The sequence below is a fragment of the Oryx dammah genome, unplaced genomic scaffold (assembly GCF_014754425.2).
Source record: "Oryx dammah isolate SB20612 unplaced genomic scaffold, SCBI_Odam_1.1 HiC_scaffold_10, whole genome shotgun sequence".
Lineage (NCBI taxonomy): Eukaryota > Metazoa > Chordata > Mammalia > Artiodactyla > Bovidae > Oryx > Oryx dammah.
Genome location: NW_024070194.1, coordinates 6,144,295 through 6,169,610, shown reverse-complemented (window position 1 = coordinate 6,169,610; position 25,316 = coordinate 6,144,295). Strand labels below are relative to the sequence as shown.

At 45.1% G+C, this 25,316-nt stretch overlaps 1 protein-coding gene and 1 non-coding gene across 13 annotated transcripts in view; one reads left to right on the top strand and one right to left on the bottom strand.

The window, feature by feature from the left end:
• Positions 1-1,339: 1,339 nt before the first annotated feature.
• Positions 1,340-25,316, bottom strand: part of STAU1 (staufen double-stranded RNA binding protein 1) — a 62,071-nt gene continuing 38,094 nt past the window's right edge. For 6 of the 12 annotated variants that reach the window (XM_040248165.1, XM_040248163.1, XM_040248166.1 and 3 more), the window contains 9 exons: positions 22,626-22,724; positions 10,493-10,723; positions 9,228-9,371; positions 7,100-7,246; positions 5,805-5,880; positions 5,304-5,623; positions 4,605-4,727; positions 3,751-3,836; positions 1,529-2,835 (listed from right to left, as the gene is read on the bottom strand). In XM_040248165.1, coding sequence (XP_040104099.1) covers positions 2,820-2,835; positions 3,751-3,836; positions 4,605-4,727; positions 5,304-5,623; positions 5,805-5,880; positions 7,100-7,246; positions 9,228-9,371; positions 10,493-10,723; positions 22,626-22,724 — 1,242 coding nt within the window. In that variant the 3' untranslated portion in view covers positions 1,529-2,819. Of the gene's footprint in view, positions 2,836-3,750; positions 3,837-4,604; positions 4,728-5,303; positions 5,624-5,804; positions 5,881-7,099; positions 7,247-9,227; positions 9,372-10,492; positions 10,724-22,625; positions 22,725-25,316 lie in introns of all 12 variants that reach the window. The other 6 variants (XM_040248168.1, XM_040248164.1, XM_040248162.1 and 3 more) reach the window with 3 other exon arrangements.
• Positions 20,127-20,198, top strand: TRNAC-ACA. Its single transcript has one exon. It is a non-coding gene; the product is annotated as a tRNA-Cys (tRNA).

Below are 25,316 nucleotides of genomic sequence, written 5' to 3'. Positions count from 1 at the left end.
CTTCCAGAAGTCATCCATCCCCTCCCACCGAGCTGAGACGGACAGGAACTCTTGCTTTCATGGCCGTTTCTTGGGAGAGGCTCAGAAGTAGACGAGGGTCTGCATCCCTGAGGAGAGCTGAGCGCGCGCGACAGGACAGAATGAGGGAGTGCCTGGGAGGCGGCAGGAAGGCTCTGAGCGTCCAGTAGGGAATCGGCCGATGCCTCAGCCCCCGAGGGGGACTCCACGAAACAGCATCAGCGCCTGGGCTGCAGTAACAGCGGAAGGTGCTGACTAAGCAGTACCAGCCCTGCACAATGGGGAGCTGCTTCCAGGTCAGTGTCCACTCGTTAAAACATCAGCCCTTCTCGAGGTCATCTAGTTACAGGTGCTCTTCACAGCACAGAAGACTCAGCCACACAGAACCACCATCTCCCGGGCTGTCCCTCAACCAGGGCCTCGGGAAGACGCTGCCTGGCTGAGGGGAGCGACGACAAACCACTGCAGAGAGAACCGGGCCGGGTCTGGGCCCACTCTGGCGTTGGGGATCTCGGGCACGCTTAACTGGCTGCCAACACAGTCTAGGCCTAACCCCCTCTTAGCCATCCACCATTCCGGAAGTCACGGTCCCTGGGCTGTGCAAAGTCTGAGCATTCCCAGGTTTCTTAGCTGGATTCAGCCTGGTTTACACTATCCTTGTCCATGAATCCAAGGAGCCGGTCGACAAAATTATTATTACAATCCAGAGAAGCGTTTTCAGGTACACGTCCTGAGTCCACCCGGTGAGCACATGCTCGGCATACAGGACCTGGGCCGGGGGACACGCACAGAAAAAAATCTTAGGCCATTTCCTGCGCAAGACTTTGGCAGCTGGAGGCAATACACAGTTGGAAAATCAGCCAAGGGACTTACCTGGCGGTCCAGTGGTTAAGACTCCCAACTTGCCATGTAGGGGACACAGGTTCAATCCCTGATTGGGGAACTAAGACCCCACAGGCCCGGGAGCAACTAAGCCCACAACAGCCCTCACCAGAGAGTCCAAACGCCACAGTGAAAGATCCTGCACGACCCAACGCAGCCAAATAAATAAAAACACAAGCAGCATGGAAGGCTGAAGAATGCCGAGGTGCCAAAGGCATCAGTACAAACGCATGGCTTTTAAACAGATACATGACTTGGCAGGTGTGTGTGTACATATAGATAGATGCTCTTCCTAGCTGTCCATGGGGCCTCAACCCAACAGCCCACGAGCAACAAGCTCCACACGCCCCCTCACTGGCAGCTCTGCCCCCAGCACCATACTTCATGCCATCTCACATCTTCCCTTACTTCTTCAGTTACTGCTCGACAGGACCACACGTTCATTAGTAGCTGTTTATTGATCAATGGTTTGATATAAAGTTATTTCAGATCTTCAGAATTTTGCCCAAATGAAATCACAAGCATTACAAAGTTTTTCTTTTAAAAATAAAAAAGGGGTTGGGGGCAGGTTGGGAAGGACCGACCTAGCAGTAGTGGCATTTGAGAATAAATTAACAAAAAAAAAAAATTTAGTATTACCCTTTATTGGTGACAAACACTAAGTTTTACTTACATTCCATGGGGAGAAAAATTCCAGCGTAAACAACGAATCCAAGCAGTACTTAACTCGCAAGGCTACCGTGCTTGTCATCTGGGCTGTTATGCGGGACCTCGCCGCACACATCTCTGTGCACAGCAACACGACTTCAGAAGCAACAGTTAAGAGAAACATGGGCCATTCTCTCCAGCCCTCATGGAGATGTAATCAACAGTATAAAGCACTCAAGGGAGATCAATCTGCGGTTGTCTATGTGCTACATGGAGACCATATCCTGTAGTGTAGTGAGAGCTGTGTGTCCTCAAGAGTCGTATTATATACACACAATTTTCTTTAAAACAAAGATCAAAGTTTATCCTGGTGCATTAACAAAAAAATAAAATAGAAAAGGAACCAAATGATCAGTTAAGGTTTAAAATTCCTAAGCTGTCCCATTTGTACCACTGTGGGAGGCTTCATCAAAGCCAGGACTGTTTCAGCTAAACCAGAGGGCACACAATTTGCATCACTGAAATGGTCCTGGGTTAAGTCCAATGAAATAAAAATGTGTAGCCACATACACATGGATATGATCTTTGCCGGTTAGATTACTGATAAAGTCAGTCTCAGACAAGCTTCTAAACTGTGCTATGTAACTAGATACAACTGAGAAACTCTCAAATGAAAATTTATATAGTGTCATTTCAATAAAAAGAAAATAATGAAACTAAGAATACGTATCTCTCCTGGAAGAGAGCAGTGGCGACAGTGTGGGTACCGCGGGAGGTGTGGGCCAGAGCGCGCCAAGAAGGTCAGCTGCGGCCCAGCAGGAAGCATATGTGATTTTCTCTGGGGCTTTCAGCCCTCTCTCCAGCGCGGGTGTCCAGGGTTTGTCCCAAAGTGTTCTGAGTGAGCCAGTCTGAGAAGGGGCGGTGCTTTCTGTTTCTTCTTTCACACAGCAAGGAAAAAAACACCCAAAACAAACAAACAAAAAAAAACCCACCAAAACCAACACTAGGGTGCCTGGGGCACAGGCCTGCGGTTTCCCAAGGGAGCCAGGGGCGGCTGCAGACCGCCCGGCCCCCAGCAGCCGCTGCCATGCGCCAGCAGCCACACCGCTGCCTCCTCGGGCCCCGCCGTCTTCACCACTGCCATCTCCAGGCCTTTACCCATCGTGTCTCTCGGCCCACTGGAGGTATCAGAAATTCCAAATGTTCAAAGCAGTTTCAGCATTTTCAGTATATATGTTGGGGTTTTTCAATGATTCATGGCCAGATAAAGTTCAGCACCTCCCACACCTTTAAGGAAGAAAAACATGAAAATGATCTAAGTTTTAAAATTTAAGAGAATTAAGCCATGTTAAAAATGGAACTAGGAGACCAAGAAGCCTATTCAGGCCCCAGTTTATGATAACTGATACACACTGGGGGCTGGAGGGCGCCTCCCTGCTAGCTCAGCTGGTAAAGAATCTGCCTGCAATGCCAGAGACCTGGGTTCAATTCCTGGGTCGGGGAGATTCCCCTGGAGAAGGCATAGGCTACCCACCCCAGTGTTCTTGGGCTTTCCTGGTGGCTCAGCTGGTAAAGAATCTGCCTGCAATGCAGGAGACCCGGGTTTGATCCCTGGGTTGGGAAGATTCCCTGGAGAAGGGATAGGCTACCCACTCCAGTATTCTGACCAGGAGAATTCCATGGATGGAGGAGCCTGGTGGGCTATATAATCCATGGGGTCACCAGGAATCGGATATGACTGAGCAACTAACACATAGAATCAAGTGAAAACAGCAAAGAAGAGAATGGGTAGATAGCATGTTATCTCCAGGGGGGAAAGGAGGAAAATAAGGAAAGAAATGTGTTTGCATTAAACACAAACATACAGGAAAGGTACACAAGAAACCGACACAGATGCAATCTCCGGGTGGGGCAGAGAGCGGCATGGCTGGGGACTGCACGAGGGCAAGACCCATCAACCCGTCACTGTGGGCACCTTTTAAAATGATTTTGACTTGCACCATGGGAATGTATTACCTAGCCAAAGATTTTTTTTTTTTTTTTTTTAAAGGTAGCACTCTCTGCCCAAAACTTGGAAACCTTTCAGGGGAAAGGGACAGAAAGTGACTAAGTCAACAAGTGTTTCACTAAGTTGAGCAGACAATTTGAATTTAATGCAAATGAGGACGAGAACTGCCTTTCCATTTAAATCAGCTCACTCACACAGACATTGGTCCATTTCCTGTTCTTGGCATCTCCATATTCTGTTGGTCCAACTCAGACAGCAACTTTAAAATGTTCAGTGCAGCCTAATGAGAATGAGAAGTCAAAGTCAAACTACGGCCACCACTCAGGACTCTCTCGTACACGACACTGAACAGCGACTCGAGGGCTTCTACTGCCCAGCAAAAGACACGGGCCCACTAAACAACCCTCTCACGCTTGCATTTTTAATTAAAAATATAAATTTAAAAAGTTATCCATGGTTACTTCACTGAATCACACCCTCTATGTTAATTTTATTATGTATCACATTACAATATTTTCATCCTGTGGTCAGAGTACAAATTTTATATCCACACTTTAATGTAAAACCTATGTTTCTGTGTTAGCATTAGAATAAATTCCCCTCAGTGACATATAATGAATGCATTATATTCCATCAGATGAATATACCATAGTTTATGTCTATTAATTTAATCAATTCCTTTTCTTGGTTTTAGTATTTCTTAACAGCAACAATTTCATCTGAACAGAACATTAAAATGAGAGGCTTTCTAAGCTGCTAGAATGTGGGGCTGCAATTCCTTGTTCTGGTCAGAGTTGAAATAAATTCAGTATCTGGAGCCTTTCAAGATCTGGGTCCCCCTCAGGTCAGCAAGGAAAGGCAGGAGAGGGTTGGCCAAAGCCTCTGAGTTCTGATAAACAGAATGAGACATCACGCCAATAATCTAGGAGCAGTCTTCAGAAATATGAAATCTACAAAACAGCCAACTGTCCCCACGGTCTGCAGAGAACCCCTCTCCCTGTCTCTGAGGCCAGTGGCAAGCTGGGGCTGGGCCCGCGTGGGGACGCACCATGTCGTGGCAGGACTCCACGTCCTTCCCAATACCGTGGCTGATCAGGGGCGGCTGAGAGGAGCAGTTGATAAGAGATACAAATTCATTCTTGTTGTTTTTGGGGAAGTCTTTGTATTCAACCTATAAGAGAAAAGAGCGCTGAGGCGAGGGATGGGGAGAGGAGGCGAGGTCAAGGGGGCGCAGGGCTGTGGCTCTGGGTCTGTGTCCCTGTCTCAGCCTGGCGTGTCTACACCAGCTCCTGCCCTGCAGGCACGAAAGGCCATCCGTGGGGCCTGCTGTGAAGGGGCAGGCATGATACCAGAGCCTCAGCTTCCAGGATCTCCGAAGAACCTAGATATCTACTCAAAAACCCTGGTCTGGAAGAACCCGTGTCCTTTCCTAGCCCTAGAAAGGGCCAGCACAAGACATCTGTTCTCACTGAAGTCTACATTTGTGACGACCACTGGGTTAGCGGCTTCATTACTATGGCTGCCCTGGAATTTTAAAATTCACCAAAGGTTGAGGATATTCTCTTACTGTCCAGGGTTCTAACATTTCCCAGGCCTCCTCCGTTCCTCAGAATCACCCTTCACCAGGCATCCCCCAACCATCCACCTAGACAGAGAGCTTGCTTTAAAACACAAGGAACTTGATTCTCAGAGAAACCAGAGAGGACCGCACTGAGGGTCAGACCGCACAGCTCGGTCCCAGCGGTACCTGGAATCCCTGGACTGCGGAGAGATAGTCCAGCTGCTCAGAGGGTCTCGTCAGAGGTCCGTGGGGTGCGCGGCCTGAAGAGATGGTACTCTTTACAATGGTCTCGGCTGTAGGCGAGGTGCCCCCATACAGCAGCTCTCGGGCTATCATGGCAGTTACCGTGGCCTGGGCAGGATTCGGAGCTGCCCTGGCGAAATCTTTGGTGTGATGTCCTTGACTGACTCCTACTGCCTGGGCAACCTCGGGCACCATGGGAAGGATTCCAGCAGGCAGCTGCTGATGACTGAGATAAGGCATCCTAAACTCATCTTCTTTATTGCCTGGGGAGGGACACGGACAAATCAACTGCCTGGAAAAATGTTACACAGCCCCACCCTGACCCTCCCTCAGCACAGCACAGGGACAACTCTGTACCTCGCTCACCAGGTACCTGCTACCACCGGGAACCACGCAAAGGCCAGAAGCACAATCAGATCAGGACAGTGTTAACATCACACTTACTAGTCCCATTTTCATCCCCAGAGCCAGGTTCAAAAAAGGTTACTTTTCTTCCATCCCCTGGTTTCTTTACAGGTGTCTTAAAAAAAAAAAAAAAAGGCCATGAGCATCAATGAAACCGTTCAAAAATTAGTTCCTGCTGTCCAAAACTATACAAACTCCAACCAACAATTCTTGGTTTACTACCTTTTAAATAAGAGGGCACAGGGAGGAAGGCCTGTGCAACATGCCCCCCGGCAGAGCCCCTCCCCAGGCACACATGCAGCCACATCAGCCTGTCCATGAGCAGCATCTAACAGAGGGGCCTCTGCTTTGCGCTCACGAGAGGAGAGGGGAACGTTTAACGGGAATGAGCCGGAATATGTCAGACTGATAGAGCTGACCAACAAAGAAACTTTTAGGTTGATGCTAAACAATTAAATAAAGATTATTTCCTGAAGCAAATATCCAACTAAAGGATAAGGTGACAAATCAAAGGGAGCAAAGAGAGGGAAAATATCAGACAATAAAAATTATGCCAAACACAGCAGCCTTCTTTCTGGGAAGATACAGGTGTCTATGATTCCCTGCAAGATTTTGGAATGAAAGCTCTCAAAGCAAAGTCCAGGATCTCTACAGATTCTCTGGTGACTGCTTGGGATCCCAGTTATTAACTATGTGGCCACAGCTGATGCCAACCATCTGTCTCTGCTGACAGCACTGGCCGACAGAACTGAATCAGTCCTGGTATTTTCAAGTTTATCCCAAAAGGACCATCTAGTATCTGGAAACAAGGTCAGCCACGGCTTTCATCGCGGGTCCTGCTTACCAACCTCGGCAGAAGTGCAATTTTCAACATGGGATCATTTCTATCTAAAGTTCAATTCATAATGAAAAAACTGCAAACTCAGACTATGGTTTGGCCCTGGATCTAACATCATGCTATCCCCGTGTCCCAGGAAAACCAAAGCCTGTTCTACAACTAACAAAAGCCTAAGGTTGATGAGTCTTTTATGGAGGCCTCATTCTGAGAGCACAAATGACAGAATCATACACTGGTTTGGAGCAAGCTGCCCTCCAGCAAAGCATCCCACACCACAGCGATACTGGCGCAGTAACGACTTAACCCAGCGCCATGCCTGGAGCCGTGGACATGCACCTCCCGAGCACACTGTGAAGGTGCAACAGCTAAGACCCTGCTCAGCAGGGCTGCTTCACGGCCAGGAGGAGGCAGCCGTGCCCTGGAGGAGCCAGAGTCCCCCAGGATGAGGTGAGCAGGTCATCCTGCAGTTAAGAGAAGACACAGAGCCTGACTGCACCTTCTCCTCTGACTTGAGGGCGGGTTTGGAGGGCTGGGCCTGCGGGACTTTGAAACCGAGGATCTCCAGCATGTTCTCGGCCGCGTTGCGTTTGGCTGCCTTCTTGTTGGTGCCTGAGCCTTCTGCCGTGTGGTTCCCCACCTTCACCTGCATACGGAAGGCAGGACTCGGATCAGTGCTCAAACCTTCAGAATAAAGACCCGCCAGGAAAAGAAGAGAACCCAGAACAATGAGAACCCAGATGGCTTCACAGTGCTGCCCTGGACCTGGTTTGCACCAGCCCGCAAAAGCGCATCACGAAATACTGAGGAATTTGCTGGAGAGCTGGTGGTTAAAGGTAGTTATTATTAAACTAACTATGTAAGCTTGTAATTAAATTACTTTAACCAACAGAGGTAATGAATACCTAAACTGCATCACTTCTAGCTGGACTCCAGTTTAAAATCATCTACACTTTTGAGGCTCTCTGGACTTGCTGTGCGTTCGTTGTCCACTTGCAGCGACACGACTCTTTCCTGCTCAGAGGGAGCTCTCTCACCACAGACTCCGGCAATCCTGCTTCTCAAGGATTAAGTTACTCTGCTGATTTACCTATTCTTTTTTTTTTTTTAACTATCTAAAAAAAAATTTTTTTTATCGCGTTATAATCTACATACCATACAACTCACTTCCTTTACTTCCACAATTCAATGATTTTTGGTATATTTACAGAGCTGTCTAACTATCACCATAGGCAAGTGACGGTTAACGCAGATTAAGCTTTCAAGTGTCATCAAGCCTGCAGCCACTATGTAACCAGCACAACAAACTGAAACTTCCAGTCTTGGAAAATTATCTGATACAGCAAAGAAGCTGTTCGTATTGTTTATATGAGTTAAGTTCTGATATGTCTTTGTTGTTAATGTAAACAAAAATAGCAATCAGGACTCACGCTAATACCAGTCATTCAACAATGACATGAGCAAACCTCCTTGCTGGACCGGAGAGGAATAAAGAATTCACACAAGTCTCATTTTGTGACATTGCTATGCTGACCGTCACACTGAAGTCACAGGTGTATGAAATGTACAACAGGGTATTACACAGTACCTGTAAATCGTGTGCTATGCTTCCTACCAGTACAATTCATCTCACACACACACACACACACACACACACACACACACGGCCGTGTAATGTATGCATACACACCATTCCTCCCAGCACACTGCCTCCCCTAAGAGCTGCCGTTAAACACCCGGAAAGCCACAGCTCCCCACCCCCTCCAGGCTGGTCTTGTTGCTGGGTGTTAGTCACTCAGTTATGTCTGACTCTGTGACCCCACAGACTGTAGCCCACCAGGGGTCCTCTCCATGGGATTCTCTAGCTGAGACTAGTGGAATGGGTTGCCATTTCCTTCTCCAGAGAATCTTCCTGACCCAGGGATTGAACCTACGTCTCCTGCATGGGCAGGTGGATTCTTTACCACCGGGCCACCTGGGAAGCTGGTCTTGACGACAAGACCAAAACCAAAAGCCCCCTGTCACAAACGTTAAGGAAACCCTGGCCTCTGAAGAGAGCTCTGAGGTTGAATCCCAACCTGGCACCCACCAGCCATCTGATTCTGGGCAAACCACTGAGCCTCTCAACACGCTGCAGTTTTCCCTTGTATGTGGAAGGATCATTCCTCTTCCTGCCCTCTGACGGTGGAGTGAGACACCAGGCTAGCTGCTGGTGCTTTATGAGCTCTAAACTGCTGCACAGAGTTTTCTGTTTTTCACCAGAAAACACTATGAAATTCCCATCACAAATTCAGCTGGCTGTACCAGTAACTGTTCCCTCTGCACAATCTGAAGTGTTATCCCAGTCCACAGATTCCAGATCCTACGGAAGGATCAGGAGGAACGGGAATAGATCCTTTACACAGTTCATAAGACAATATAAACCTCCGAGGGGTAACAAAGAAGAAACAGGTGCCTTCCTGTTGATACAGCAGCACGTGTTAAGGCATCAAGTTATAGCAAGCAACGTGATCTTAGTAACATTTGGTGGCAGGGCGACGCACTGGCCTCGGCCTCCTGAGGGAGGGGCCCGGCCCCGGACCGCCTCTGGCCGAGACGGGAGGACGCCCACAGCCCGGCTGGCCCACCTGCATGACAAACTCCCTGCGTCGCGGAAGGCCCCGCTCGGCGAGCAGCAGGTACTCCGGCTCCTTCTCCTTCTTCGCCTGCTGGATCTGGGCCAGTCTGCTGATCGGGTTCATCCCCTGGCCATACTCGGGGCCACTCTGTAGCTGAGAAACAGTCAGGGTAGAAACCATGTGCTGAGTTAGTCACAGAAAAGGACCCTGCCGATTCAGAGACCGGGACACGACAGCTGAATACGTCTACGTTGATCTAATGGCTCAGAATAAGTCACATCTTTTTTAAACTTTTTTTTCCCCTGAAAGATGCCTCAATGACTTTGATTGCTCTAAGGTGATTTTAGGTCTTCTTAGCAAACCAACATCACCATTCATCATGAGCAGGCAAGCATCGTTGTAATATGTGCTTTTGAACAATAAATGTCAATGGATGATAATAAATAAAGAGGTACAAAAATTTAACAAACTCTTCCTAAAACTACCCCAAAGCCTACATCATCAGGATGGGTTTCCAGCTTTCTTAACAATGACTCAAAATCCAGAAATCATTTATATACGTATATATATATATATATATGTATATATAAAATGCGGAAATGCTGACGCTGTGTGGAAAGAACCTAAAATTCCCACAGTGACTTCCTGGTGGCACCTTCCATGCCAGGGAATCCTCACCTGCTCACCAGTAACACCCACCAGAGGAAATATCAAGTAGACAAAGGAAACTGCCGCAGTGTGCTAACTAACATTCCTATGCAGAGAATGCTAAGTTGTATGTGAGAAAAACCTGTATTCTGACACAACATGAAACTATATGGACAATCAGAACAAAAGAGATCCTGGCATTCATAAATGTCCCAAAATGGAACCTGTCCCTTCTCTGGGAGGGTGAGGGACAGTGTAATTTTTGAATGGTTCATGAGCATGACTCAAAAACCCAGCAGAAGGTGTACACGTCTGCCTCCTGGCCCACCCTGGCCCCCTCCGCCCAGAGTCTCCCGCACACTCAGAACCGTGCAGCGGGCACGAGACAAGCAGCTGGGTGTCCTCTCCCCGCAGATGACCATAGCCCCTCGCAGGGTCCGCACCCAGAGCCTCCGCTGAGTCCGGCGCTGCCCGACCCAGGGCCCCCAGGAGCGGCACCAGGCGGCCCGGAAGGACTCGAGAGGCAGGCATGTGCGGGCCGGCGCCCCGCCTCTCTCACCAGCTTTGCAAACCCCCAGCTGTCTTCAGGCAATGGAAACGCCCTCTTCTTTCAGGCACGTTCTTACCCTGACTATGGATTTTGTTTTCTTTTTGATTCTAGGCTTCACCCGCTCCACTGTAGGCAGGGGTGGTAACTTCTTCAGCTCCTCAAGAACAGCTATAGCAGCATTTTTCTTTGAAATCTTCTTGCTCTTCCCTTCACCTTCCCCCACAAACTCCCCAACCGACACCCTGGTCACAAAGCTCTTCATGTGGGGTGGGCCGCTCTCCCGGGCAACCTGTTTTGGAGGGAAAGACTGAGTGAAAGCGTGACAGACACGCATTACCGGCTGCAAGGCACACTGCTCAGCGTGAAACCCCGGGAAAGGGCGACTAAGGACAAGACTCACTAAATGAAGGCAGTGTCAATGTGGACAGTTCTGAAAGCCTTTTCCCCCCATTTCTTTTTTCCTCCTACTTGTTAAAGTTCTCAGGTCTGATGAGTCCAAAGGAGCCATGGAACAGGGCACCATTTTCTACTCCCACCACCCAGCTTCACAGACGGTCCTGAGTTTAGCGTGCTCCCCTGCAAATGGCAGCAAGGCAGCTGGCCCAGCAAAGCCCAGAAATGAATGCAGCACTAAGAGTTCAAGTTTAATGTTTGCTCTGAGCCGCCACCCAAGACTGAGCTTATTAAATACTGGCTGCTCTGAGCTATAAAAAGGAATGAGAAAATCTCCAAACACATAAAGTGATTTCTAGCACTTGGTAAGTAAAGAAAGCAAACTGCAAAGAGTGTAAAAAAGAAAAAAAACACCGCAGAGTATTAAATCTATATATACATACACACATACATAAATAGACACACGTATGTGTTTATATGCTTCTTTTTTCGCAAAAGGAAAACTCAGGAAGAATAAAGCACAAACCAATGGAATTAAACAGTTTCCTACAGTAGTTGGGGGGAAGGACTGAGGTAGGGGAACAAGAGGACACTTCTGAGGATCTTTTTGTGTAGTTTTGACACTTTGGAGCATTTACTGTTACACATATTAAAAATATAAGTCAAGAGAAATGGGGCAAAATACTAAAATGGACTATGAACAGAAAACTAACTGTATACTAAAGTGATTACATAATCACACAGAAGGAAGATAAAAATCAGATCCAACCTACATTAGGAAAGATACCCTTGAAAAGAACAACTGAGTCAACAGACTTACAATGCCAGATGTCAAGACTTCCTGTAGTTACATAATCTGTGACATCATGGTATTGTTTAGCGATAAACCAATAGATCAATAAAACAGAATGCAGAAAGAGACCTGCACATATACAGCCTCTTGATGTTCAGCAAACACAAATCAAAGCAAAAGCAATGTCCTTCTCTTTTTTTAATGCCACTGGAGCACCTAGATAAACAAGATCTCAAATTCTACCCAAAACAAAAATTAAGCTAAAACAGACCCAAATATGAAAGTTAAAACTATAAAATAGCTTTCAGAAGAAAACATAAGAGAAAACTTCATGACCATGAGGCTGGCAAAGAATTCTTGGACACAAAAAACACAAACCATAAAGTAAAATTAGAATTCCTCAAAATTAAAATACTGTTCATCAAAAGGTAACATTTAAAAAGTAAAAATGGGGGAGTTTGGGGGAGAATAGATACATGCATATGTATGGCTGAGTCCCTTTGCTGTTTACTTGAAACAACCACAAGTGTGAACTGCCTACATACCCCAATACAAAAGAAAAAGTTTTAAATCTGGGGGGGAAAAAAGAGGTAAAAAAGGGAACTCAGAGTATGGGAGAGAATATTTGCAATATATGTACCAAACAAAAGAATTACACCCAGAACACGGAAAGAAATTCTACAAGTCAATAATAAAAAGACAAATACTCAATTAAAAAAATACTTCAACAGGCACTCTTGGCAAGGATAGGGAGCAAGTGGTAGAAGTGTATCACTTTGGGAAATAGTTTGACAATTTTTACATAAACACCTACCCTCTGACTTAGCAACTCTGACTGCACGTGCACCCAAGACGACTTAGCAGCCTTATTTATAGTAGTTTCCAACTATCCATGTCCATCAATAGAACAATGGATACATTCCATTCAACTCATACAGTGGAATACCACTCAGTGTTAAACTACTGAAACATATGGATGGGACTTAAGAGCAAACAATGCATACTGTATTCACATGAAATCTAAGAGCACAGAGAACACATCTACAGAGACTGCAGAGAGCAGCGGTTTCTGGGTGGAATGGGGCACCAGGGACGTACAGAGCTTATGATAAAGTTCCGTATCTTGATCTGGGTAGTGCATTTTTTTTTTTACACATACTAAAATTTAGTGGGCTGTGCACTTAAGATACCTATATTCACTATATAATGACTATTAGCATAGAGGAAGAATAATCCAAGAAGTCACGAAGGCAATGCTCTGAAGACATATCTTCAGTGTGCAGATAAAAAGTGCAGAGATAACTTGGACTTTACTTAGGACGCTTGCTGTTGAAGGTGTGGATAAATATACTGGTGTTGTTGGGAGTGGAAAAGATCCAAACATGAAGGAATGAAAAGGGAGAGTCTGTGATGACCGACTGAAATCAAAGGGATGAACCCATGGTTCTGTAGACAGCGGACCCGTCTTCTGGTAACAGGGTCTGGAAGCAATGACCTGTAGCAGCAACAAGCTGACCTCCGCTAAGCCCGGCCCCTACATGCCACTCTGTTAAAGGGAACCAGAACTCCTTGGAAGAACAGTTGAGACCATTTGTATTAGAATTTCCGTTTCTGCCAGAGCCAAAGTTAGAACAGGAAAAGTTCCAAGTAAGGCAAAAACACTGTTATATCACAAAGGAAGGAAGGTCTCTCAAAGTTGGAAAAGGGGAGTTAAGAGCCAGGACACAGGGACATTAAGACCTCCAAATACAAAACACAAAAGAAAAAAAAAAAACAAAAAATTGCCTATTACCTCACAGTACATATAAAAATTATAAGTCAAAATGAACCATAAATCTAAAGAGACAACACTTCTAGAAGAAAACAAAGGAGAAGGACCTTAGATTTGGCAAACTATCTCAGATGGATCACAACCACCATGAGCAACAGAAGAAAAATTTAACAAACTAGACCCCTCCAAAATTAAATTATTTTTGCTTTTTGGGAAAATATTGTTTAAAAATGAAAAGACAAGCCACAGACTGGGAGAAAATATTTGGAAAATACTTATCTGAGAAAAGAACTGTATTCAGAATACATAAAGAACATATAAAATCCAATAATAAAAGAGAAGTCAAAAACCTGACAAAAGATAAGAACAGACTCTTTTCCAAAGCAGATGTGCAGATGGTAAACAGGCACATGAAAATAAGCTCAGTACTGCTAGTATGCACGGAGATACAAATGAAAACCGTAAGTCACGACCACACGCCAACTAGAGACCGACCACACCAAGTGTTAGACAACAACTAAAGCGCCCGTGCATGGCTGGTGCTGTGCTCTCCAGTAGCTCAGTCGTGTCCGACTCTTTGCAACCCCATGGACTGTAGCCCACCAGGCTCCTCTGTCCACGGGGATTCTCCAGCCGAGAATATTGGAATGAGTTGCCATACCCTCCTCCCAACAATCTTCCCGACCCAGGGATTGAACCCAGGTCGCGCGCATTGCAGGTGGATTCTTTACCAGCTGAGCCACAAGGGAAGCCCAAGAACACTGGAATGGGTAGCCTATCTCTTTTCCAGCAGATCTTCCCGACCCAGGAATCGAACTGGAGTCTCCTCCATTGCAGGTGGACTCTTTACCAGCTGGGCTGTCAGGGAAGGCCATGTATACAAGTATCTCGTTGCCCTTTATGTGGCTTCTTTAATGTAGTGCCAATTTTGAGTCCATATGTTGTATGAATCAGTAGTTCATCTTATTTATGAGTAGTATTCCACTGTCTGGATTCACCACAACTTATTCACTCCACGTTCAAGGTCAGAAGGGGCAGCCGTGAGGAGATACCCCTCGACCAAACTAAGGAGCAGCGGCTGCGCTTTGCTGGAGCAGCCGTGAAGAGATACTGCACGTCCAAGGTAAGAGAAACCCAAGTAAGACGATAGGTGTTACAAGAGGGCATCAGAGGGCAGACACGCTGAAACCATACTCACAGAAAACTAGTCAATCTAATCACATGGACCACAGCCTTGTCTAACTCAATGAAACCAAGCCATGCCGTGTGGGGCCACCCAAAACGGGAGGGTCATGGTGGAGAGGTCTGACACAATGTGGCCCACTAGAGAAGGGAATGGCAAACCACTTCAGTATTCTTGCCTTGAGAACCCCATAAATAGTATGATAGGATACTGAAAGGGGAACTCCACGGGTCGGGAGGTGCACAATATGCTACTGGAGATCAGTGGAGAAATAATTCCAGAAAGAATGAAGGGATGGAGCCAAAGCAAAAACAATACCCAGCTGCAGATATGACTGGTGATAGAAGCAAGGTCCAATGCTGTAAAGAGCAATACTGCATAGGAACCTGGAATGTTAGGTCCATGAATCAAGGCAAATTGGAAGTGGTCAAACAGGAGATGGCAAGAGTCAATGTCGACATTCTAGGAATCAGTGAACTAAAATGGACTGGAATGGGTGAATTTAACTCAGATGACCATTGTATCTACTACTGCGGGCAGAAATCCCTTAGAAGAAATGGAGTAGCCATCATGGTCAACAAGAGTCCGAAATGCAGTACTTGGATGCAATCTCAGAAACGACAGAATGATTTCTGTTCATTTCCAAGGCAAACCATTCAATATCACAGTAATCCAAGTCTATGCCCCAACCAGTAATGCTGAAGAAGCTGAAGTTGAATGGTTCTATGAAGACCTACAAGACCTTTTAGAACTAACACCCCCAAAAACTGTCCTTTTCATTATAGGGGACTGGAATGCAAAAGTAGGAAGTCAAGAGATACCTGGAGTAACAGGCAAATTTGGCCTTGGAATGCGGAATGAAGCAGGGCAAAGACTAACAGCGTTTTGCCAAAAGAACACATTAGTCATAGCAAACACCCTCTTCCAATGACACAAGAGAAGACTTTACACATGGACATCACCAGATGGTCAACACCAAAATCAGACTGATTATATTCTTTGCAGCCAAAGATGGAGAAGCTCTATACAGTCAGCAAAAACAAGACCAGGAGCTGACTGTGGCTCACATCATGAACTCCTTGTTGACAAATTCAGACTTAAAATGAAGAAAGTAGGGAAAACCGCTAGACCATTCAGGTATGACCTAAATCAAATTCCTTATGATTACACAGTGGAAGTGAGAAATAGATTTACGGGACTAGATCTGATAGATAGAGTGCCTGATGAACTATGGACGGAGGTTTGTGACATTGTACAGGAGACAGGGATCAAGACCATTCCCATGGAAAAGAAATGCAAAAAAGCAAAATGGCTGTCTGGGGAGGCCTTCAAATAGCTGTGAAAAGAAGAGAGGCGAAAAGCAAAGGAGAAAAGAAAAGATATACCCATTTGAATTCAGAGTTCCAAAGAATAGCAAGGAGAGATAAGAAAGCCTTCTTCAGTGATCAATGCAAAGAAATAGAGGAAAACAACAGAATGGAAAAGACTAGAGATCTCTTCAAGAAAATCAGAGATACCAAGGGAACATTTCATGCAAAGATGGGCTCGATAAAGGACAGAAATGGTATGGACCTAACAGAAGCAGACGATATTAAGAAGAGGTGGCAAGAATACACAGAAGAACTGTACAAAAAAGATCTTCACGACCAAGATAATCACGATGGTGTGATTACTCATCACTCACCTAGAGCCAGACATCCTGGAATGTGAAGTCAAGTGGGCCTTAGAAAGCATCACTATGAACAAAGCTAGTGGAGGAGATGGAATTCCACTTGAGTGATTTCAAATCCTGAAAGATGATGCTGTGAAAGTGCTACACTCAATATGCCAGCAAATGTGGAAAACTCAGCAGTGGCCACAGGACTGGAAAAGGTCAGTTTTCATTCCAATCCCAAAGAAAGGCAATGCCAAAGAATGCTCCAACTATCGCACAATTGCATTCATCTCACATGCTAGTAAAGTAACGCTCAAAATTCTCCAAGCCAGACTTCAGCAATACGTGAACTATGAACTTCCAGATGTTCAAGCTGGTTTTAGAAAAGGTAGAGGAACCAGAGATCAAATTGCCAACATCCGCTGGATCATGGAAAAAGCAAGAGAGTTCCAGAAAAACATCTATTTCTGCTTTACTGACTATGCCAAAGCCTCTGACTATGTGGATCACAATAAACTCTGGAAAATTCTTCAAGAGATGGGAATACCAGACCACCTGACCTGCCTCTTGAGAAACCTGTATGCAGGTCAGGAAGCAACAGTTAGACCTGGACATGGAACAACAGACTGGTTCCAAATAGGAAAAGGAGTACGTCAAGGCTGTATATTGTCACCCTGCTTATTTAACTTATATGCAGAGTGCATCATGAGAAACGCTGGACTGGAAGAAGCACAAGCTGGAATCAAGATTGCCAGGAGAAATATCAATAACCTCAGATATGCAGATGACACCACCTTTATGGCAGAAAGTGAAGAGGAACTAAAGAGCCTCTTGATGAAAGTCAAAGTGGAGAGTGAAAAAGTTGGCTTAAAGCTCAACATTCAGAAAACGAAGATCATGGCATCCGGTCCCATCACTTCATGGGAAATAGATGGGGAAACAGTGTCAGACTTTATTTTTGTGGGCTCCAGAATCACTGCAGATGGTGATTGCAGCCATGAAATTAAAAGACGCTTACTCCTTGGAAGAAAAGTTATGACCAACCTAGATAGCATATTGAAAGGCATTACTTTGCCAACAAAGGTCCGTCTAGTCAAGGCTATGGTTTTTCCAGTGGTCATGTATGGATGTGAGAGTTGGACTGTGAAGAAGGCTGAGTGCTGAAGAATTGATGCTTTTGAACTGTGGTGTTGGAGAAGACTCTTGAGAGTCCCTTGGACTGCAAGGAGATCCAACCAATCCAATCTAAAGGAGATCAGCCCTGGGTGTTCTTTGGAAGGACTGATGCTGAAGCTTAAACTCCAATACTTTGGCCATCTCATGAGAAGAGTTGACTCATTGGAAAAGACTCTGATGCTTGGAGGGATTGGGGGCAGGAGGAGAAGGGGACGACAGAGGATGAGATGGCTGGATGGCATCACGGACTCAATGGCATCACGGACTTGATGGCATCACTGACTCGATGGACATGAGTCTGAGTGAACTCAGGGAGTTGGTGATGGACAGGGAGGCCTGGCGTGCTGCAATTCATGGTTGCAAAGAATCGGACATGACTGAGCAACTGAACTGTACTGAATTCATCCATTTCCCTGCTGAAGAACATCTTCATGGTTTTCAGTTGTTAGTGATTATGAGATTATATATGTACATGATAGCTTTAATCATAATCAGTAAAAAGTAAAAACCATGAAGATGTTCTTCAGCTGGGAAATGGATGAGTAAGTTGTGGTGAATTCAGACAATGGAATACTACTCAGAAATAAGAAATAAACTACTGATACATACAACATATGGACTCAAAGTCCACACTACATTAAAGAAGCCGCATAACAGGCGATTAGATGCTCTTGCCCGGAGATCTGTAATCTTTTCGGATTATAACTTTCTAAAGGGACAACACTGTACCTGGTGGGCCATCTGTTACATGAGAGGCCTGAGGGCAGGAACAGAACGGGGACTATGGCCTTTCTTATGATTTACAATATAGTTATGGAAACGTCATGTCTGGGCTGTGTTTTCTAAGTTGGCTTTACATTTTTATATGCTCTTTCCAGGCTTCTCAAAATGTTATTACCCATTCCTGTTAAATAAATAGACAAAGGGAAAGCCCCAAAAGACCAAAAAAAGGCAGTATATTCAATAATTCCATGTGTGTAATATTTTAGAAACAAGCAAAGCGTATGGACAGACATCAGCTCGATGGCTGCCCAGGGGGAGGCTGGAGGGAAAGGGACTGGCTGCTAGGGGACTGGGGAGACCGTGGACAGTAGTGACACAGCTGCATGGTCAAAGCCCATCAAATTAGACACAGAAACAGGGCCAATTTTACTTCATGCAAATGATACTCAACAACTCTGACCCTCATCCCCTCACCCCCCGAAAATAACCTGAGAGACGCATGTCAAAGGATACCAGAGCTAGTAGGAAGCGCAATCTGAACATTAAAATGGCAAGCAAGAATAATGGGGTAACATGTAGAATGAATCTATGCTAACATAAATTTACCCATTCCCTGGTGGCTCAGTCAGTAAAGAATCCACCTGCAGTGTGGGAGACCTGGGTCCAAGCCCTGGGTTGGGAGGATCCCCTGGAGGAGGGCATGGCAACCCACTCCAGCGTTCTTGCCTGGAAAATCCCCATGGACAGAGGAGCCTGAGGGGCTGCAGTCCATGGGGCCGCAAAGAGTCAGACAGGACTGAGTGACTACACACATTAATAATTTAAGGCAGGAGGAGATTTTCTTTGGACACGCAGAAAATGAACATTTGGCATCCACCACAGTGATACCTAGTGCTGGGAAGAATCCTCAGTGACTGCTAGAAACACTGAGGAACTCCATAAGGACATACACAGCCTTCAAGCATCTCCCCACAGGCTATGGGTTAACTACAAAGGGAAAGAAAGTCTCCCTGGAGGGGCACACATCTGGTGTAGACAACGGAATTAGCGTCACTAATGACACCAAGCAATGCTGAGAAGAGCTGACATTAGCTCTTCAGTGTTCCTGTTTAAAAACAAAAAAAGCATAAACTGAAACTAATCATGAAGTAAAAAATCCAACCAATCCAAATTTAGGGCCATTACATAAAACTGACTTTTCAAAATACTAATGTCATAAAAGACCAAACAAAAGCCGAGTAACAAATGAAAGGAGACTAAAGGGATGCATCAGCTGCACCAGGCTCAAGGCAGGGAAATGAAGGAGCACCATGGGGACAATGCCAACATGTGAATCCAGGATGCACATTAGGTAACAGTATTACAGCAGTGTTACGCGTCCTGTGTGGACAATTCAATTACAGGTATTTAAGATAATGTCCTTGCTCTTAAGCTTCACATACTGAAATATGTAGAGTCAAAGCACATGATATCTGCTTCGCTCTCAAATGATTCAGCTAAATAAAATACAGAAAAATATGTACATTTAGAGAACAGAAAAGTAAAGGTGCTGAACTGTGAAGCGCTGGTGGCCCTATGTGAAGGCAACAGCCACAGTCCTATCCTTACAACCTTCCACTGGCCTGAAAATTTTCAAAGTAAGAAGTGGAAAAGACGATGAGGAAAAGCGTGTGAGCCCACATGTGCTGTGGTCCCGAGGAGAGAGCCGGGAGCACCTCAGCTCAGGGAGCGGCGTGCTGCCCTATGAAGGAGGCTGCGGCAAACAGCCCTGCTCCCAGGGCGCCCACAGGCTGCCCTCAGCAAGCCCGCTGGCTGCCCCTCCACCCTGACAGCCCACCTGCTGAGCGCTACCTCCCTGAGCAGGGCTCTCCACATCCTCAGACGGGACTCGAGAATTAAGAGTATCCACCCCGATGCTCACGTCAAATCCACGCCCATCCTGGGCCCTCCAGCAACCACTGTCACTGGCTGCCACCGAGCCCATCTGAATTCAGTGGGATCAAGTCACGACTGTGCTTCCCTGGTGGCTCAGTGGGTAAAGCGTCTGCCTACAATGCGGGAGACCCAGGTTCGATTCCTGGGTCGGGAAGATCCCCTGGAGAAGGAAATGGCAATCCACTCCAGTACTCTTGCCTGGAAAATCCCATGGACTGAGAAGCCTGGTAGGCTACAGTCCATGGGGTCACAAAGAGTCGGACACGACTGAGCGACTTTCCCTTCAAGTCAAGACTGCCTCCCAGGGACTTGTCAATCAGCACAATACTTTTAACTACAACAATTTTATCAAAAAGCAAGCAGTCTATACTTCTCCGAAAAATTATATGAGTGGTTCTTGTCTTCTCCTATTACTTCCAACATGACATATCTTGCTGTTAAAAAAAAAACTATTCTTTTCAGTTACTCAGTAACTGTTCCCTGAGCATCCAATATCCAATATATGCCAACTAATCTTCCAGGTGCCAGAGACAGAACTGTGGGAAAAAAATGAAAGCTCCTGCTCAACCTAATAATGGAAGTTAACATGAACATTTGATACATGAGAGCTAATTAATAATAAAAGCACTCATATTAACAAACTCAATGCCACATGTACACACAAACTGTCATGTTTTAAAATAATTACTTTAAGAAATAGTCACCACCAGAGGGCATTCCCACAATTTCTTTTGTGACTACTTGACAATTCCCTGCTGTATGTTACTTATTCCTGAACAGCAAAGTCTGAAAGCCAAATCTAAAACCTAAACACAAGTAGAGGTGGGGCAGAGGCAATCTCGTCCCCGAATTCCACAGCAAAAACAGAAATTGGCAATCCCTGACTGAGGTCCAGGGAGCCCAGGGACCCTTAGGCAGAGCAGAGATTAGTGTGAGCAGGCGAGACGCATCACCGGGGTCTCGGGCCCTGGCCAGCAGTCTGTGACCTTTCCGTGACCTGAGAAGGCAGGCCTCTTCCACCCCACGGTCTTTGCATCCCTCCCTCCAGTCTTAAACACCCATTCATGAGCCACACTAATTCTTCAGCAGGGACTAGTGTGGGGAAAAAGTGTTTCTTCCCTTTTCTACAACAGGTTCCCAGGGAGACCTTGTGGCTTCCTCGGGTGGAGCGCCCACCTGGTTCCCACCCAGCAACAGCCCTGTTATTCTGAATGTCCTGTCTCACTGCCTCCCTCCCAGAACAGACAAAGGCTAGAAGGGATACGGGGCCAGGGAGGAAGAACGCCAGCCCCATCTGGCATGCTGTGCTCTGGAAGGGGGGAAAAGACACTGGTCTTGCCTGCTGCAGCAGGGTGGGGTACTGCCGCGGGATGCAGGGTGGCCCTGTGACCCAAGGGCAGCTCCCTACCCCCATTTGGGCCTCATGCCAGCAGGTGAGCATGGCCAGCTAGGTCAGAAATCATCTCTATTCGAATGAGAGAGGAAGGACTGAACTCAGGAGCCAGCTTACAGCATAGTACATAATGGGAGATATCTTATAAAAGTCATACAAATCAGACATGAAATCTGGAGATTACCTAAAACTACAGAGCTAAGTATTTTACAGGATAATAAACTTTAGCTAGGCTTTTTAAAACAGAAATAGGCAAAAGAACTTATGAACCACTTAAAATTGTTTTAAGCATATGTGCTGTGCTTAGTCGCTCAGCTGTGTCTGACTCTGTGACCCCATGGACTTGCAGCCCACCAGGCTCCTCTGTCCATGGATTTCCCAGGCAAGAACACTGGAGTGGGTTGCCCTTTCCTTCTCCATTTAAGCAGATGTCCCACCTCTAATTTCATTTGTCTGAAGTAACTAATATGTTGATCTTAAAGCTCTTTGGGAAACTAAATATATATATACTTTATAATTCTGAAAAACCAAATAATTGATTTAAAAAACTATTAAAACACAACCTTGCATAGCCAAGCACAGAACTCAAATGAAAGACTTTGCAAAGAATTTTCAAAAACTAGGGAAACCTAAAATAAAAAACATTCCCCCAACCTGCCTAATCTATCTGGACTCACTGTGTCTTTGAAGGAAACATACACTGAATGATCTTATTTTCCATTTTGAACTAGTAATTGTTAATTACTGTTTTTAGACCACAAAGTCTCCAAGAACAGATTGAGGTTATTAAATGGGCGAACTGGGAGGCACACGTTGCACAATGACAAAACCTAAGTTCTTTTAACAATTACTTGGACACTTAAGCAGAGTCTTGATATTTGGGGGTTAGCATATGCTTGAGACTCTTATGAAGACAATGGACCCTCCCTCCAGAAGAAAACGCATGGGAACATAAACACAATCCCCTTCAGACCATTTTAGGAGGTTCACAGACATACTGAGGCCACCTACGGACTGTCTGGAGATTCATGGCTGCCCTAGGACCAAATACTGCTTTGCTAAATATAAAGTCTGAATCTCAGATGTGAAGATTCGCATATATGTGATCATCATTTCAACGTTGTTTAGGAAAAATACTATTATGATGATGAACACTAAGAGTATAACAGATGCGTAAAATAAGCTTACCTCAAAATTCACAGGCAAGTTCCGTTTAAGTGCAATCTCAAACACTTGACTTATTTCAGATTTATTGAGATTTTCTTCTTCTGACTCTCTTCCATTTACCTAAGGGAAAAACAACTGGTTAGAGTGAACTCATGTTAAAAAGCTGTCAAGATCCCAGCTGCGATGTTAACTCTTAAAATTACAAGCATTGAACCCAGGCTCTATGCACTGAGCACTAACCCCGTGAGCAGAGCCACACGTGCACCGTGAGTCAGTGAGATTTAAAAGGTTTAAAAATGTCCTATCAAATTTTGGTCAGTCTGTACCTCATAAATCCACCATGAACAATCTACACAGAACAGGGCTCTACAAATAATCAGCCTGATGGTGATAGCCACGGCCACTCAGGGAGCAGGGCTCCCAAAGCCCCCTGGATTTGTGCCCCTCGCCCCCGGAGGACAGGCAAGCCACCCTCTGGAAACAAGCACAGTCAGTCTATGTGGGCCACAGCAAGGACAAGTGGAGGTCTCTCCACCTGGGTATGTGTGTTTCTTATTTGGACAAAGTCACTGGAAACCACTTTAAAAAAAAAGATGCAGTGGAACAGTTATAAAACCACTATGGGTCTCATACTTCACTGCTGCTGGCGAAAACACAAGATGAAAACCAACAAAACTGCCTGCCAGCTTCAGTCGTGTGCAATGCTTTGCGACCCCATGGACTGCAGCCCTCAGGCTCCTCTGTCCATGGGGTTCTCCAGGCAAGAAGACTGGAGAGGGCTGCCATGTCCTCCTCCAGGGATCTTCCCGACCCAGGGATCAAACACACGACTTTTGTGTCTCCTGCACAGGCAGGCAGGTTCTTTACCACTAGTACCACTAGCCTTGAACAAAAGCTGCCTCCAGCTCTGAAATAAGGTTCATTTACAGTCCTCCAGAGGCTGGACTGAGAGGGGCAGACATCTCTGTGCATGTGGCCCACATGGATTCCATACTGTGCAGGCGTGATAATATGAGAAACAAGATCAGCAGTGACCCCAAAACAGGGCAATGCATGCGTGTTTTTCTTATTCCTGGAGATTCTTTAGTCAAAGAACTTGTAAAAATCCTACTTTCAAGATCAGAATTTCTATGACAGGAACCTGCGGCTGAAATTACTGAACAGGCAATGTATAGCAAAATCCAGGATTTGATCTGTTGTGTATTTCCTGAGGTAGAGTCTAACCCTAACCTAGGATCCATATTTCAAGCTATAAATAAAAGAAAGCTCTAAATTAAAAAAATATATAATAAGAATTAAGAACAGGATCCTATAAACATAAATTTAACCAGACAATGTAATTCTGTCTCTCCTTTCGTGATAAAATTTTCTTTCCATCTGGTTTCATTTCACTCGCTGCCTGGTGATATACTGTTTACATAACAATTTCTAATGGTTTAGGTAAGCTGAACACATTTTTACACTTGTTTAAATCCTAAAGAGAAAGATGGCCTGCCGTTTTAGGAGTGAATCTTTAAAGCCATAAATCTCCAAGCAAAGTATCTTAGAATTCTAGGTTTCCACAGAGGTTTGGTTTGAAATTTACTTTTTAAATAGGTGTAAACAAACCTATTAAAAAGCATTTTAAAAAGTAAGCCTGTTCAACAAATAGTGCTGGGAAAATCAGATACCTACACACACAAAAAATGAACTTGGACTCTTACCTCATACCACATTCACAAATTAATTCAAAATGGGTCAAAGACCTAAATGTAAGGGCTAAAAGTATAGAACTCTGAGAAGAAAACACAGGGGGAAAGCTTCATGCACTGGATTTGGAATGATTTCCTGGATAGAACACCAAAAGCATACGTAGATTCTGACTTCATCAAAATTTAAAACTTTAGTACAAAAAAAACTACCAAAAAACATTGGTACATTAAAGGACACAAGAGAACAAAGACAACCCATAGAATGGAAGAAAATACTCACAAATCACATATTTCATAAAGAATTAATGTCCAGAATATGTAAAGAACTATAACAACTTAACAACAAATAATGCAATTCAAAAATAGAGAAAGGATTCGAACAGACATTTCTCCAAAGGAGACATGCAAACACACAACATCACTACTCAAAGAGAAACGCAATCAAAACCACAAGATACACCTCACACCCATAAGGACAGCCACAGAAAATGCTAAGTGTTGTCAAGGTTGTGCAGAAATTGCAATCTTTGCACATTTCTGTTGAAAATGTAAGATGGTGTGGCCTCTGTGGAGAACAGTATGATGGGTTTCTAAAAAATTTAAACATAGGATTACAATATGATCCAGCAATTTCACTGCTAAACCCATACTCAAAAGAATTAAAAGCAGGCATTCAGATACTTGTACATCAATGTTCACAGCAGTATTACTCACAATAGCCAGAAGATGATAACCACACAAACATTCACCAACAGATGAATGGACGAAAAAAATACAGATACAGTGGTCAGTCTTAAAAAGGAATGGGGTGCGGAGGGGGAGAATGGAATTATAAAACAACCTACAACACAGAGGAACCCTGAAAACATGATAAATGAAGTAAACCAGACAGAAGACAGATGTGCACTTACACGAGGCATCTACAACAGTAAGCACAGAGACAGACGCAGGACAGAGGTTTACCACGGCCTAAGACAGAGGCGGGGGGACAGAGGTTTACCACGGCCTAAGACAGCGGCGG